This window comes from Melozone crissalis, unplaced genomic scaffold (assembly GCF_028551555.1).
Source record: "Melozone crissalis strain CALT ecotype California unplaced genomic scaffold, PUWL_Pcris_2 ptg000096l_1, whole genome shotgun sequence".
In the NCBI taxonomy this organism is placed as follows: Eukaryota; Metazoa; Chordata; class Aves; order Passeriformes; family Passerellidae; genus Melozone; species Melozone crissalis.
Genome location: NW_026535873.1, coordinates 2201294 through 2218453, shown reverse-complemented (window position 1 = coordinate 2218453; position 17160 = coordinate 2201294). Strand labels below are relative to the sequence as shown.

Below are 17160 nucleotides of genomic sequence, written 5' to 3'. Positions count from 1 at the left end.
GTGCCTTGAGCTGTTTTATTTTTCAGCATCAGTCTCATTACATGGTTATGACAATGGGAAGATGCCAGCAGCTAACATCCCAAGCAGCAGACCAAGAACTTAATAGTACAACTTAATTTATAAGTTTTTTAACCAATCCCACAAAGCAAAAGCATATTGACAGCAGTTCTATCCAACCACTATAAGCACATGTACCTTTGGTAAAACCAATGCTTGCTTATTTTGAATACAATACCTGCTTGTAAGCTTTAAAACACAATGCACAGAGCTCCATTATTAAGCTTCAAACTTCCTAATATCTTGCCAGAAAAACTTTTCTGTATCTTAGGGAGTTATTCTAGACAAGCGTTAAGACATAGACCATTGTTCTATTTCTCCTTGCTTTTCTACTTTTTAAATAATTTTTATGCTGGCCTATCTCATGGCTACTGCTTAGCTCTAATCACAGTTCTGCTGTCTCTGAGGCCTGCCTTTTGCAGCTTCCCCAAAACCCTCTGATTTTGTGGATTCCCACACTGAACACAAGTTCAGCTATTTTAAATCAAATGCTCACTGATGTAGATAGTATGAGACATGGTACACTACAAAATAGAGCTGCTATAGATTTTTTGCTGTTAGCACATGGACACAGGTGTGAGAATTTTGAAGGAATGTGTTTTATGAACCTGCTCTCTTCCATTCACAGGAAACTCAAACAACTAGAAGACAACATGAAGAAATTAACTCTGAATGATTTGGGCTTGGATGAATGGTTTGAGGGATGGGGAATAACTGGATGATTGAAAGATACCTCAAAGGGAGCTTTGTTATTACTAGTAGTTATTATTATATTGCTTTGTATTATTGCATGCATAGTGAAATTGGTGACCCACTTGGTAGAAAATACAGTGAAAAAGGATTTGGCTGGTGCAGGAAGAAGAAGAAGAAGGGGGAATTGTAGCAATGTATCTGAACAACTTGGGCCACACTGTGCATGAGCCATGTTGCTTGTAGTCGTTCTTATCAGAGCCCTCTGGAATTCATCAAGGTTACTAAGACAGAAACTGTGCTAAATGAAGAAAGAAAAGGCTGAGAAACAGAATACCAAGACCACAAGAACTCAATAACAGAGGGCTGTGAACCACCTGAACTGTAACAAGTCACATACTCTGAGAAGTGCATGCAGAACACAAGGACAAGAGAGAGGCTCCAATGAAGAAGAGCGTGATCAGTGTATGCAGTAGGGTTAAAATGTATAAATAGGTGCATAATGTAAACAATAAATGGCTTCTGCTTAATCATACTGGTTAGTAGTATGGGAGCCCTGTTTTCCCACAATGGGTGCCTGGGAAGGAGAGAGGATTCTTTTCCATAAAAAGGAAAGCACTGAGGCAGGAGCAGGAGACAAGTGATCCTTGCAGGCCTGGGGCCTCATTGCTTCCTTGTCCCTGCTCAGCAGCCTGGCAGGGGCCGCCCCATGCTCCTGCCCTTGCCATTGCACATCCCCACATGCCAGTGCCCATCTCGGCAAGAGCCCTGAGCAAGGAGGGAGGGACAGCATCTGCCTGCCCAGGGGCTGGGGCTCAGGCCTTGGCCCTTTGCATTCCTCAAACACATCCAGCTTTGCTCAGCACCAGAGACACCTTTGCCTTGTTTGTCCCCAGCTGTCATCACTGCCTCCAGTGTTCTGCTCTAACTGGAACCTGGGGACACTTTCTCAGTGGGACTTATTAACTTTTAGAAACTTTGGAGTTTCAATTTAATTTTAAATTCTTGAGAAGTTTTTTGAACACTCTCTCAGAGATTGAGTCTGATGTAAACAACACCAAATCCCTGAGGGGCTCATTAAAGTCATTCTGCTGTGTCTGTGCTGCTGAGCTTTAAAGGAACAGCTCTTCCCAGGGCCAGCTCCTCTCCCAGCCCAGCAGGGCTGAGGGCTCTGCCTGCAGGCACTGAGGGGACAGGAGCCAGGCAGAGACAGGCTGAAGGCAATCAGGATTGGGAAGACATTGAGCTGAGACTTCACTTGGAGAAAGCTCTTCACAGCCCTGTGCATGGTGAGTGTGTGGGTGCAGGGCAATGTCCCCTGTGCTCCTGGAGGGATCTCCTGAAGCCAGCACACCCCACAGCCTAAGGGATGTGTCAGGAGGACTCTCCCAGTTTCTCTGTGACACAGGAGCAGGAGGAGGAGGAGGAGGATGTGCTGCAGAGCGGGGCTGCCCTGGGCACCGTCAGAGGGACAGGGCAGGACGGCTCCGGCTGCCAGGGATGGCTGCAGGGGCTGAAGCTGGGGCTGCAGCCAGAGCTGCCCAGGGCTGTCCTGCAGAGCAGCTCCTGCAGCCCTCAGGGCTCTTGGCCAGCCCAGGGCATGTGCCACCTGCCAGGGGCAGCTCTCAGCCTGCCTGGCAGCTCCCCATGGACGCTGCAGGGGAGAAGTTGGGGGTGGAAGGAGCCACCCTTATCAGGGCAGATTCCTCCTGCTCTGGAGATAGTGCTGCATGGCCAGGGCTGCTCTCAGCTTTCTCCTCAAGGGAAGGGAAAGGGGCTGTCAGCTTTGGCTGTGTCACTGACGCTCCTGTACTGTCAGCCTTGGCATCAGCAGATGGGCCTCAGATCTCCCTCAGAAACGGCCTCCTCAGCCTCCTCTCCCTACAGACAGCAGCAGCAGCACCTTGGCTTGCAGCATCTCTGTTTGTCTGGCCTGCCCTTAAGGCCCTGCTGCCAGGGAGATGCCCCTGGGAGTGCCCTGTGCTGGGAGGGGTCTGCAGGGCAGAGCTGAGACCCCAGGGCAGGGCTGGGCTCTGGCAGCACTGGCAGGGACAAGGCTTGGATAGAGCGAAACAGCTCCCAGTAGGCACAACTCCAGGCAGCAGAGAGCCAGACCAACCCTTGGTATCCCATCCTGTTCAGGTGCACAGGGAAAGAGAGAAGGATTTGGAGAAATTTTTTTTTAACTGGAGTGTTCAAAAATTCCACATTATTGTTCAACCGAGTTATAAGTGCAATCATCCTGAAATAGAGAGAGGTGAAATGAGCAAAAGGCACCTGTGTGGGATGCGTAGGTCTGATTTCACTGGGGCACAGGGAGCCCTGTTTTCCCTCTGGGCTCCCCGGTGCTCTGGCAGAGAGCAATGCTGAAGATGAGGCAGCAGCCTAAACCTGAGCTCAGAGATAAAAATGTTCCGCAAAGTTCCCCCAAAAAAAGAAGTAATTTTGAGGGGATTTATAATAAAAAAGGATAAGTATGACACAATTAATTCTTTCCCAGCTTATCAGTGTCTTCTTTCAACAGTGCACCATTTCCAGAGCGAAGAAATGTCCAACAGCAGCTCCATCAGGCACTTCCTCCTGCTGGCATTGGCAGACATGCGGCAGCTGCAGCTCCTGCACTTCTGCCTCTTGCTGGGCATCTCCCTGGCTGCCCTCCTGGGCAACGGCCTCATCATCAGCGCCGTAGCCTGCGGCCACCACCTGCACACACCCATGTTTTTCTTCCTGCTCAACCTGGTCCTCAGCGACCTGGGCTCCATCTGCACCACTGTCCCCAAAGCCATGCACAATTCCCTCTGGGACACCAGGGACATCTCATACTCAGGATGTGCTGCACAGGTATTTTTCTTTGCCTTTTTCATTGCATCAGAATTTGCATTTCTCACCATCATGTGCTACGACCGCTACGTGTCCATCTGCAAACCCCTGCACTACGGGACCCTCCTGGGCAGCAGAGCTTGTGCCCACATGGCAGCAGCTGCCTGGGCCAGTGCCTTTCTCAATGCTCTGCTTCACACAGCCAATACATTTTCCCTGCCCCTGTGCCATGGCAATGCCCTGAGCCAGTTCTTCTGTGAAATTCCCCAGATAATCAAGCTCTCCTGCTCACACTCCAGCTTAAGGGAAGTTGGGCTTCTTGTGGTCACTTTCTGTTTAGGTTTTGGTTGTTTTGTGTTCATTGTTTTTTCCTATGTGCAGATCTTCAGGGCTGTGCTGAGAATCCCCTCTGAGCAGGGACGGCACAAAGCCTTTTCCACCTGCCTCCCTCACCTGGCTGTGGTCTCCCTGTTCCTCAGCACTGACTCATTTGCTCACCTGAAGCCCCCCTCCATCTCTTCCCCATCCCTGGATCTGGCAGTGTCCATTCTGTACTCGATGGTGCCTCCAGCCCTAAACCCCCTCATCTACAGCCTGAGGAACCAGCAGCTCAAGGAATCTCTCAGGAAAACTGTGACTGGATGCTTTTCAGCCCTTTAATTGTCCTATAAGAGCCCTCACAGTGCTTTGCATTGGGAGCCACAAAGGAGCTGGAAACACACCCCTGCTTTGGCTCCTGCTGTCTCTCAGCATTCTCCCTCTGTCAAGGGGCTGCAAGTGGGTCAGGTCCTGGGAAGGGACAGCAGGCCAGAGACCCAAATTAACCAAAGGGATATTCCAGACTGTATGGCCCCAGTTCTGGTATAAAAGCTAAGGAAGGAGGAAGAATAGGGGGCATTTCCTATTTACAGTGTTTGTCTTCTTGATAAACCACCCCAACTGCTGAAGTTCTGCTTCCTAGGAAGTGGCTCAACATTACTTGCTGACAGAAGAAGAGATTAAAATTATTGGGGTTTTTCCTCATTGCTGGTGCCTGTAAAAACTTCCCCTTTTGCTATAGAAAACTGCCTTATCTCATTGCACAATCTATCTCCCATAACACTTTCTTTCCCTTGTGCAGCCAAGGAGGGGAGTGCTAGAGCAGCTTGGTAGTCACATGGACTCCAGCAGAGGTAACCCACCAGAATAAGCCACAGAAGGCCTGCTTTCTTCTGTCAGCAGCTCTCAGTGCATATCATGAGAGGCCAAGTCTGCCCTTAAGTATATTTTAATTTTTTTTCTGCTTCTGATTCTGTTATAATAAAAGAAATGCTCTTATCCACCCCCTTCAATTTAATCATCCCTCCTACTTGTGTGACCCAGAGAAATTGTGTAAGAAGGGAGTCTCAAATTGTGTTTAGGTGAAATAAATGAATATGCAACTACTTTGTAAAAAATTTTATACTGTTCTTATCACAGCAGGAATGAACAGAAATGGGCAGAGCTTTGTGGCTGCCCCAGCTTTGGGATGGGCCCTGGGCCTGGAGCAGGAGCAGCTTTTGAGGACCCCAAGGCCGGGGCTCTTGTGCTGCCCTGGGCAAATGGGATGGCAGCAGGGGCTGCAGAGCTCTCAGCATCTCCTGCACAGGAGAGCAGGGCACCCAGGGAGCCTCCTTTCCCTTGGCCAGGCACCTTCCCCCATGGCTGGGGTTGAGTCCTGTGGCAGCTGCAGCTGCTGCTGTGCCCTTGCCAGGGGCTGAGGCCGTGGGCCAGTGCCCAGAGCAGAGCTGTGGGGCCAGAGCCGGCTGGGCTGGGCTGGGGAGAGGCCCTTGGTGCTGCCCAGAGCTCAGGGCAGCTGGCAGAGCTTGCAGGGAGCTGGGCTGGGCTCAGAGAGCCTGGCCCAGAAACCATCAGTGTCCATCTCAGCCTGGCTGAGCGTGCAGGGGCAGGACTCAGGCCAGGCCTTGTGGGGCAGGGCCAGCGCCTGTGCAAGGCATTGCAAACAGGCAAGTGGCCCAGAGAGGAGGCTGCTCTGTGCCCTTGGTGGCATGGACAGAGCACGGAGGGGGCCCAGGACATTTGTCACTGCCAGCCTCTGTGCCCAGCCCTTGGCAGCCGTGGCTGCCGAGGCCAGCTTTGGCCTGGGCTGAGTTTGGCTGTGGCCCAGCTCCATCCTCCTGCAGGGCTCAGGGCCTATTCCCAGCCATGGCCAGCCCTGGCTGCCTCTCTGCTGGCCAAGAGGCCGACAGAGCCCAGGGCAGGGCTGTCTGTGCAGCCCCACAGGTGCCATGGGCTCTGCAGGAGCAGGCAGAGGTTGCCCAACAGGGAGGCCATGGGGCACAGAGCCCCAAGGCTGCTGTGGGCACCATGGCACAGGGGCCGTTCCCGGCCGCAATGCTCCTGGCCTGGGCTGGGCCTGCACAGGGGCTGGGCCACCATGGCTGGGCCAGCACAGGGCCACAAAGGGGCCACGCAGCTGCTGCCAGGCTGACAGCAAGGCCCGGCACAGACAGGGAATTGCTAAGCATGGCCTGTGCTGGCCAGGCCTGACTGTGCCAAAGGCAGAGCTCAGCTGCCCTTGGGGGCTGCAGGAACAGTCCAGAGCCAAACAGCCTCCATGGCTGTGCTGGAGACCATGGCTGCAGGAGGGAAAGGCAGGGCTGCTGTGGGATGGGGAGGGAGATTTAATTCTAGCAGACACTGATGTGAGGCTTAGGAAGGCTTGAAGAGAAAAGAGCCTTCACAAGCCTCAAAAGGCAAGATGTTACGACATGAAAAACCATCTCCCCCTGGTGAGTGCCCACAATCCCACAATGCTTGTTCTTCAAAATCCACTGGCCCATGCAACTGCACAATGTCCGTTGTACAAGAAGGAGAATTGCAAAGTGACCAGCTCCAGTTGTGCCAACATTTAACCATTCACTGGGCAGTCAGGTGTCACTCTGGCCTCACCAACTACCAGGCACTACAAAAGACACCCCCAGGATACAAGAACACATCTGTGAAGGGGAGGAAAAATATGTTAATGATTTCAGGGAAAGGATTATCATGTGTATGTTTACTCTGTGACAGTCACTGAATATGTATGTAAAATACAAACTGTAAACAGGAACTTCCTGTACTCAGCATGCACAGCTTTGGGAGGAGCTATTCCCCCTTGTGCATCTGGCTGAATAAAGAATGCTGCTTCTTACTACTCACTGGTGTTAAGCAGTTTATTTTATTTTTTTTTTCCAGTTTCAGGTAGCAGTGTCACAATGTCCCCTCAATTCCATGGGGCCCTGCAGTGTCACAATGCCCCTTTGGTTCCATGAGACCCTGTAGTGTCATAAAGATCTCCTTGGCTCTGCAGTGTCATAACTGGACTCCTGGTTCCCTGAGACACCAAAGTGTCACAATGGATCCTTGTTTCCATAAGGTCTCACTGTGTCACAATATTCTCATCAGTTCAGTCAGGCCCCACAGGGTCCCAATGCTCTTCTTGGCTCTGCAGTTTTGAAATGGCCCTTGGTTCCATGAGACCCTGCAGTGCCACACTGGCCCTTGGTTATACAAGACCCCAGAGTGCCACAATGATCCCCCCTTGCTTTCCTGAGGCCCTGAAGTGTCACAATGGCCCCTGGGTTCCTCGAGGCCCTGCCATGTCACAATGGGCCACTTGGTTCCATTTGCCTCACCTGTGTCATAACAGTTCCTTGTTTCCATGAGCCCTTGCAGTGCCACAATGCTCTCCTTGGTTCCATGAGGCCCCGAAGTGTCACAATGGCCCCTTGTTCCCATGGGGCACTCCTGTGTCACAAGGGTCTCCTCGGTTCCACAGAGTGACAATGGAGCCTTGGTTACATGAAGTCCTGCAGTGTCACAATGGAAATTTGCAGGGCTGGAACTCCTCTGCTCTGGAGCCAGGCTAAGCGAGCTAGAGCTGTTCAGCCTGGGCACGAGAAGGCTCCAGGGAGACATTGGAGCCCATTCCAGCACCTAAAGGGACTTTGTGAGAGCTGGAGAGGGACTTTGGACAAAGGCCTGGAGGGGCAGGACAAGGGGGAATGGCCATGAGGTGAAGGAGGGCAGGTTTAGATGGGATATTGGGGAGAAATTCTTGCCAGTGAGGGTGGTGAGGCCCTGTCACAGGTTACCCAGAGAGGCTGCAGAGTCTCCACCTCTGGAGGGGTTCAAGGTCAGGTTGGATGGAGCAATCTGGTCCAGTGGAAGGTGTGCCCATCCATGGCAGGAGATTTGAACTGGATGGTCTTTAGGATTCCAACCCAAGCCATTCTGTGACCCTTGATTTGCCCCTCCCTGCCCTTATTCAGCAGCAGCAGGTTGTCATGTTCCTTTTGCAGCCATTTGCTGCAAGCACAGCGACTGAATTAAATTTGCTCTGGATGTTGCCTGCAGCGCCCATCAGCTCCAGCTGAGCTCTGGCTTTCATGAACACATGAACACATGTTCAGGTCAGATTTCTGAATTCCTCCAGGAGATGCTCAGCACAGGCTGCCTCTGCCCACTCAGTGCCAGCCCCTCTGCCCAGGCCAGCACAGCATCCGTGGGCAGGGGACAGAGGGGCCTGGCCAGAGCTGCAGCTTCCCCTGGATTCCTCCCTGCAGGCCCAGAAATGCTCCCTTGCCCTTCTCCTTGGACATCCCTTTCCACACCTGAGCGTGTCCTGGCTGGCTGGGCTGGCTTGTCCTGCTGCCCCAGCCCCTGATCCCCACAGGGCCCTGGGCTGGCTCTGCTGCTCAGGACACACCAGGTTCTGCTGCTGGCCATGGCCAGGGCTGCAGGGAAGCAGCAGCTCTAGGGGGAAGGCTGCAGAAAGGCTCTGGGCAGTGAGGTTGGAAGGGGCACCCCAGGGTCTGCAAGTTCTCTGGGTGGGAGCTGAGCTTATGAGCCCTTGAGCCCTGCCAAGTGCTGGGGCTGCACCTCCAGAGATGGGACAGATGGGAGCAGACACAAATCATTCCTGCTGCATTCTTTCGTGTATCTGCTTATACAGGTGACCTGAATCCATACATAGAGGAGGTGTTTTGTGTCAGATAATGCTGCAGAGTGTTAGGTAGAGTGAGAAGAATAATATTATTTAGCTGAAAATAATGTTTCATGCAAAATACACAATGAGAAAAAAAGACACATATGATCAGAAGATCATCTGAGTTTTTCAGAGGAGGAGAGACATTTATTGATGTTCCAGTAGTCAAACATGTTCAAATTCTTTCCTCAGGGCTTCCTTGAGATTAGAGGTGACCACCAGAAGCCAAGGCCAACCAGAGCTCTCTTTCCTGGCAGCTTCTGCCTGGGAGAACCCTTGCAGATAGGGAATATTTTAGGGGGATTATCAGTTTTGGCCTTGGGCACCTGGAAAGAGAGATGGTTCTTTTCCATAGGAAGGAAAGCACAGAGCCCCAGTTCTTCAAGAACTGATGAGAATCAGCCCCCAGTATTTCAAGATCAGCTGGACCTGTCCAGTGGCCCCTGGCAGGCCAAACCAGCCAGACCTGTTCCATCCCCCCTTGGTTCCACAAGGCCCCACAGTGTCACAATGTTCTCCTTGCTTTTGCAGTGTCACAATGGCCCCGTGCTTCCATGAGGCTCTGCAGGGTCACAGTGGCCCTTTGGTTCCGTGGGGCCCCACAGTGTCACAATGCTCTCCATGATTCCATGGGGCCTTGCAATTCCGCAATGCTCTCCATGGATCCACGGTGCCCTGCAGGATCACAACAGCCCTTTGGTTCCACGAGGCCCTGAAATGCAGCAATGGCCTCCTGGTTCCACAAAGCCCTGCTGCTTCACACTGGCCCCTTGGGACCATGCGGCCCAACAGAGCCTGAGTGATGGTCTTTGTTCCACAGGGTCCTCACAGTGCCACAAGGATCTCTTCATTTCAGAAGGCCCCACAATTTCACATTGGTCCTCATGGGCCCCACAGTGTCACCAGGGTCTCAACAGGAAGGAAACCATGGAGCCCCAGTGGTTCAGGGGCTGATGAACTACAAGTACCAGAGGCCAAGGTCAGGCCTGTATGTCTGTCCTGGCAGGTTTGGGACCAACTCTTAGACATATGGAATTTTGAATGTGAAATCCTATTTTTGGCCAATTCTTATCCACAGAAAGGAAAGCACAGAGCACCTGCTTTTGGAAGGCAGGTGAGAGCCGGCCCTCAGGAGGGCAAGGCCAGCCAGACCTGTCTGTAATGGCAGCTTTTGTGTTGGAGCAATCATTGGATATAGGACTTCTGGAGGTGGAATCCAAATTTCAGCCATGGGCTCCTGAAGAAGAAGGATGTTTCTTTTCCATAAGAAGTAAAGGGTGGAACCCCAGTGTTTCAGGGCAGAATAAAAGCAACCACCAGAGGCCAAGGTCAGCCAGAGCTGTCTGTCCTGGCAGCTTTTGTCTGGGAGAAACCCGAGCATATAGGGAATTTTTGAGGAGAAATACTAATTTTGGAATCGGTGCCTGTGCAGGAGGGGCGGTTCTTTTCCATAGGAAGGAAAACGCCCCAGTGTCTGAAGGCAGGTCAGACCCAGCTCTCAGGAAGAGAAGGTCAGTCAGACTCGTTGGCAATGGCAGCTTTTGACTGGGAGCAATCCCAGGATATTGGGAATTTTGGAGAGGGAATCCCACTTGGGCTATGGATGCTTGAATGAGAAGGGCAGTTCTTTTCTTTTCCATTTGAAGGAAAGCCCAGAGCCCCAGGGTTTCAGGGGTACATGAGAAGAGACTCTCGACATGCCAAGGGCAGTTGGACCAGTCAGGCCAAGCCAACCAGACCTCTTCCCTGTTCCCTTGGATCCATGGGGCCCTGCAGTGTCACAGTGGTGGTGTCACATTGGATCCTTGGTTCCATCAGGCCAAGATGTGTAACTCTGGCCTCTTGTTTCCATGGGGCTCCACAGTGTCACAATGGTCCCTGGCTTCCATGAGGCTTAGCAGTGTCACAGGGGTCTCCTTGGTGCCGCAGTGTCACAATGGACCCTTGGTTCCATGGGGACTCACAATGTCAGAAGAGTCTCCTTGGTTCCATGAGGCCCTGCAGAGCCCCTTGTTTCAATGAGGCCTCCAAGTGTCATCATGGCCTCCAGGATTCCATGAGGCCCCGCAGTGTTACAATTGACCTTTGGTTCCATGGGGTCCCGCACTGTTCCATGGGGCCCAGCAGTGTCACAATGGCCTCCTTGGTTCCATGTTGCCACACAGTGTGACAACTGCACCTTGGCCTGCCAGGATTGCAGAGTGTCACAAAGGTTCCTTGTTTCCATAAGGTCTTGCAGTGTCACAATGGTCTCCATGATCCCATAAGGCCTTGCAGTGTCACAACAGACCATTGGTTTCACTGAGCCCCACAGTGTCACTATGGTCCCCTTGGCTCCACAAGCCTCTGAAGTGCCACAATGGCCCTTTGGTTCCACAAGGCCTCCAAGTGTAAAAATGGCCTCCATGGTTCCATGAGGCCCTGCTGTGTCACAATGGACCTTTGGTTCCATGAGGCCCCAGAGTGGCACATTGGTATCCTTGGTTCCATGGTGTCAGAATGGACCTTTCATCCCATGGACACCCACAGTGTTCCCTATAGTCCCCTTGATTACACCAGGCCCTGCCATGCACTAATGGCGCCTTGGTTCCAGTGGGTCCCAAAGTGTCAGAACAGTCTCCATTGTTTCATGAGGCCCCACAATGTCACTGTGCTCCCCTTGGTTCCACAGGGCCCCACAGTGGAACAATGGACTCTTGGTTCCATCAGGTTCCTAAGTCCCAATGGTCTCCTTGGAACCGCAGTGTCACAGTGGCCCCTTGGCTCCATGTGGCCACGCTGTATCACAATGGCTCATGGTTCCATGAGGCCATACAGTTTAACAAGGGATCCTTGGTTCCATCAGGCCGTCCTGTGTCACAATGGACCTGTGGTTCCATGAGCTCTCACACTGCCAGCAGCAGTCTCCTTGGTTCTGCGGTGTCACCATGGACCCTTTGTTCCATGAGGTTCTGCAGTAGAACACGGTCACCTTGGTTCCGTGAGGTTCTGCAGTGTCACAATGAACCCATGGTTCCACCAGGCCTTGCTTTGTCACAATGGCCCCTTGGTTCCAAGAGGTTTCTCAGGGTCACAATGGCCTCCTTGGATCCTCAGTATCACAATGGACCATTGGTTCAATGTGGCCCCAATGCGCCCAAATGGATTTTGGTTCCATGGGTTTCTGCTGTGTAACAATGGACCTTTTGTTCCATGAGTTTGCACAGTGTCACAGCTGACTCCTTGGTTCTCTGAGGCCAGACTCTCACCAAATCTCTGAAATATCAGAATAAGTTTCCTTAACACTCATTTGCAATTTCAGAGGGTATCATTTACTCAGGCCAGAGGTCCAACATGGGAAAACTACTAACCTCACATGAATGTGTAATTCTACCAGTGTGTTGCTCATATACCGTTGATAAATGTGAATTACAATTTACCCATTTCCATAAAACCCACCTCAAGTTCCCATATTCCCTCCTGGTTTTCTCTATCCCTGCACCCTTGAGCCAGATGTCTTCTTCTTTTCTTCCAACCATCCTTGCTGTGAAAGCGGCCCTGCATGCCTTGTTCCTGTGATGAAAGTTCACAGGCAGGATAAACATGCAATGAACCCTTTTGGTATCAGCCCCAGGCTTTGTGTGGGCAGGCAGAGGCAGGCAGGAGGCAGAGCTGGCAGCAAAGGAAGGGGACAGCCAGGTGAGGCAGCCGGGGCATGCCGACAGCCTGCAGGGACAGAGGCGCAGGGCAGGGACAGCGTAGCACAGCCTGGGCTGCACAGGGCACAGGCATGTGCAGCAGCTGCAAGACAGGCCTGCCAGAGCCAACTTGGGCAGCACTTTGGCCATGGCTGCTGGGCCTGGGCCTGAGGCAGGAGCAGGAGACAAGTGACCCTTGCAGGCCTGGGGCCTCATTGCCTCCTTGTCCCTGCTCAGCAGCCTGGCAGGGGCTGCCCCATGCTCCTGCCCTTGCCATTGCACATCCCCACATGCCAGTGCCCATCCCGGGAAGAGCCCTGAGCAAGGAGGGAGGGACAGCATCTGCCTGGCCAGGGGCTGGGGCTCAGGCCTTGGCTCTTTGCAATCCTCAAACACATCCAGCTTTGCTCAGCACCGGAGACACCTTTGCCTTGTTTGTCCCCAGCTGTCATCACTGCCTCCAGTGTTCTGCTCTAACTGGAACCTGGGGATACTTTCCCAGTTGTGTCCCTCAGTGGGACCCATAAAAACTGCAAGGAACTTTGGAGTTTCAATTTAACTTTGAGTTCTTGAGAAGCTTATTGAAGACACTCTCAAGGACTGAGTCTGATGTAAACAACATCAAAGGCCTGAGAGGGTCATTAAAATTTTCCTAGTCCAATTATGGAGAAAGATTTCAAGGACCTTGTAAGAAATACACATTCCTATTTTAAGGGATGTATTTTATTTTATTTCTTTTTATATCAGAGGTGATTGCAGCATTCTGTGATTGATATTGATCCAGGGTCTCTCCTCAGCAGCTCTGGCCTGCTCACAGAAGCTGTGCCTGGAGCTCTGACTCAGTGTGGACAACCTTGCTCCACATTGCCCAGCCCCATTCTGTCTGTCCTCACTCCCCTGGGACCTGCTGCGCTTGCAGAGCTGGCTGCACTAAGCCTAAGAGGAGTTTTCACTTTTTGGGATTTTTTGAAGCAATCTGAAACTGCTGAGTTTCCCCACTGCAAACAGACACACTGCTCAGGTGTGTGGCAGTCCCAGGTGCCACCAAAGCCACTGCAGAGCTTCCCTGGGCCAGCTGTGAGGGTGGATCATCAGCCCAGGCTGCACTGGGCCACTGCAAGGGGCTGTGGCCATGGGCACTGCACTGACCCCACTGCTGGGTTTGGCTGCCACAGCCACTGAGAGAAATTAAACTGTCCTTGGAAACACTGGGGAGGACTGGGACATACTGGGGAACACTGGGAACGCTGTGGGAGACACTGGGGCATACTGGGAGTGACACTGGGTGATACTGGGAGAAACTGAGTACACTGGGGATATTGCAGGGAACACTGGGGGACACTGGGGCATCCTGTGGATGACATTGGGAGGAACTGGGAACAACTGGGAATGAACTCGGGTGTGTTGGGATAGATTGGGCTGCACTGGGAGGAACTGGAGGGGCACTGGTGTTGAAGTGGGTTCTTCCTGGGATGAAATGGACTTTATTGGGGTTATACTTGTCTGTACTGGGAATGAACTGGGCTGTAGTGGAAGGGACTGGAGGAGGGTGATTTGGCTGTTCCCACCTACAACGCATCCCATTTGCCAAGGCTCCCGCCCATCAGCAGTTGTAGCCAATCAGCACCTGGGATCTGGGTCTGGGGGCGGTGCCTACATGGGCGCCATATTTCTTTTTGCCTACATCTCCCATCATGCCCTGCGACCCCATATAGCCCCACTGTAGCCAGGACTACAACTCCCGTGATGCCGTGCGCTCCAAAGAACCCCGGGACCTGCCCCCATCTGTCTCATAAGTGTCTCCCTCAGACCCTCCAGGATCCCTCAGTGCCCCTTCAGCGCCCATTCGGGTTCCCTCCAAAAGCATCCCCGGATCCCCTGCATGCTCCCAACCCCACAGATGGCCGGTACAGCCACTTCTGGGAATTCATCTCCTCTCATCCCCCGTGACCCCAGAGACCCTCAGAACACAGTCCTGCGGCTAAAACTCCTGCCGTACCCCGCGTCCTAAGCAGTCCGGTTAGAGCTCCCCGAGCTTCCCTCAAGGGCTCCCGAACTTTTTTCGTTCCCTCGAGGACCTCAAGTCACGGTTAGGACGCAAAAGTGTCCTCCAAGTGCCTTCCCGGACCCCCAAACGCCGCGTTCGATCCACTTCTGGGACTATGGCTCCCACCATGCTCCGCGGCGCACGTCCTGTGCTACTCAAGGCAGGACTTTATCTCCCATCATGCCCCGCGTCCCACTGAGAGCCATTGCAGCTGCGCACAGAACTCCCGTGATGCTCTGTAGCCCACTTAAACCGGATGATACCCGCGCCTACAACTCCCATCACCCCCCGTGCCCCAGAGAGCCCCATTCGAGTCCCTCCAAGTGCACGCCCAGACCCCGAAGGGCCCCAAATTCCCCTCCCTGACCTCCAAGGGCCCCCCTGGACCCACAAGTGCTGCCCCAGACCCCAAACTGTCCCTCAGAATCCCTGAGTGCCCCTCCAAGTGCCCACCCAGCTCACCAAGTGTCCTCCAGACCCTCAAGTTCTCTCTGAATTGCCTCCCCAGACTTAAAACTGCCCGAAATGTGCCCCTGGAATGTCTCCAGTGACCCCAAAATGCCTCCCCCGAGCCTGTAATTTAAAGAGTATAAAAAAAGCTGAGAAAATGACTATGAATATATATAATTACTGTGATAACTAGATATGATTCATGCTGATAAAAATTGAAACAGTAGTCAATATTGATACTGTAATTAATATTTGTGAATAATAAAATAGTTAATAGTTAAAAGTTGTAATGCCAAATAAGAGAGGGAAAGGAGGGGCTACACCCACCCCCCCTTCTCAGCAGATGTTTTCAAGGACCACAGGAAAGAAGCTGAAGATACAGTTGCTAAAAATGAGCAAGAACCCGGTTGGGTCCCAAGAAAATGCTAATTATAAGGGATTTATTGCCTTGATATGTAGATGCAGTGATATGTTAGTCTTCGCTTACATTGTACTGGCTTGGTGCACATGTGTAACCCAAAGGTGAATTAAAGGACAATGAAGAAGACTACAGGGCCTTCATCAGTGACAACCCCCAAAGACTTGTGCGACCACCAAACCAAGTGGTGGCGCATGTGTGATAAGGGTGGTAATGAGGGCGGAGACAGAAAAGTGACAAACCAAAAATAGGAGGAGATGGCATTGACACATGGCATATAAGGGGTGATTTTCACTTGGCAAGCTTGTACGTGAAGTGACAAGGGTCATTGATCCCTGCCCTCCATACCCCATGGTATCTCTTGCTTATGCGCTATTATTTGAACCAAATTATCCCTATATATATTATTTTTTAACTATTCAATTAAAATTGTTGCTACCTTAAATTTTTTTTTTTTTTTTTTGATGGGATAATTGGGCAAACATAACAATTTTGGTGCCGATACCCGGGAGACACTCTTAACTCCGGGGAGGTGGATAGCTTCTGGGAAGGAGCTCCCCACCAGATTTTTAAGTGTTCCCTAGGCTAGACCACTCTGCCTTGGGAAAAGATAGTCTTTTTTACAATAACGCATAAGCAAAGTAGTTTTTGAGAGTGCGCAAGAGAGGCTGACGTCAGAGTGCCGGCTTGTAGGAGAGAGAGTACCTATAGAAAATTGCTTTGTGCACAAAGACTCTCGTGAGAAAAGGAGGCTGTGAGTATCACGAGGTTTTGGGTCGGGGGGCAGCTGTATGCATGTGTGAGTGTGTGTGGAGTGTCTGAGATGGGGGCTGGGCAGTCCCAGACCCCTAAAGCAAGTAGGACCTCCCAGTACCGCGTTTTTGCACCCTCCGAGAGGAGGCCGGCTGGGAAAGGAGGGAAGTGAAAGAAAAGTGAATGAGTGGGGACCCTGGGAGGGTTTGACCCAGGGGGAAGGAGGGGATCCCTGGTCCAGGCACATGTGGGAAGGTCCTTGGGCAGGAGGGATTGACTCAGTAGGGAGACCGAGAGAGTGAATGAATAGGTTCAATTTCCTTGGAGGGGTTGGTAGCAGGCAATTTAGTATGTGATTAGATGGTGAGAGGACGGGGCTAATAGATTGAGAAAGAGGGAGAGAGGAGTGGAACAAGTAGATTGCAGAGGGAGAGATAAGAGTGGAACAGGTAGATTGAAAAAGCAGTGTGACAGAGTAATAAGTGAGGAGTTGAGCCACGAGGTGAGTGTGGGAAACTAAGAGTCTCCTGGCACCGGGGATTTCTTAGTTTGTTGCCGCCAGAAATGGGTCAGGGAAAGAGTAAGTTCCTTGACCCAGGGGCTGCGGATTGTAGGAGAAATTCGCAGTAGTTTGAGGTATCTGGGAAGCGTGAGGGGGGTTCTCGGGGGGGAGCATTCCTCACGACAGCCCACTGGGGATGATAATACAGTTTTTAGATGAATGGGAATCCCGAAGGGAAGAAAATCAAGAAATTCAGAGATCAGTGCCTAAAAGACATAATATAGGAAAAGCTTTGAGTGAGCACCAGAAAAAATATGAGTCACCAGCAGAATGGTTAAAAAGATTAAAAAGAGACTTGCAATTATATTCAAGTATAGATATTGATACTGCAGTAGGGCAGGTTCTGTTAAAAATTCAGTTTGTGACTGGATCTTGCAGTGACATCAAGAAAAAGCTGGAAAAATTAGAAGATTGGCAGGACAGGGGACTTCAAGAGTTACTGAGAGAAACACAAAGAGTGTTTTTAAAGAGAAATGAGAAAAAGCAGAAAGCAGATGCCAGAATTTTAGTGGCAGCAGTTCAAGAAATGCAGGCAGCTTTGAATACAGAAAAATCTGCAAGGAAAAACAAGCAGTGGATGTCAGGATCTATTTTTAGGAACACAAGACCTGTGCATTTTTCCCGCCGCAAGAAAAAACATTTAAAAAATTCTTGCCCCACTTTGAAGGGTGCGGGACC

At 51.6% G+C, this 17160-nt stretch overlaps 1 protein-coding gene across 1 annotated transcript; it reads left to right on the top strand.

The window, feature by feature from the left end:
* The first annotated feature begins 3291 nt into the window (after nucleotides 1-3291).
* LOC128947321 (olfactory receptor 14J1-like) lies at nucleotides 3292-4227 on the top strand. The gene has a single exon (XM_054291575.1). It carries the CDS (start codon nucleotides 3295-3297, stop codon nucleotides 4225-4227), a length of 933 nt encoding a protein of 310 aa, XP_054147550.1. The 5' UTR covers nucleotides 3292-3294.
* Nucleotides 4228-17160: the final 12933 nt, after the last annotated feature.

Bases quoted from the DNA above. Each gene is read 5' to 3' on its own strand.
- LOC128947321 (XM_054291575.1), top strand. From the start codon at position 3,295: ATGTCCAACAGCAGCTCCATCAGGCACTTCCTCCTGCTGGCATTGGCA.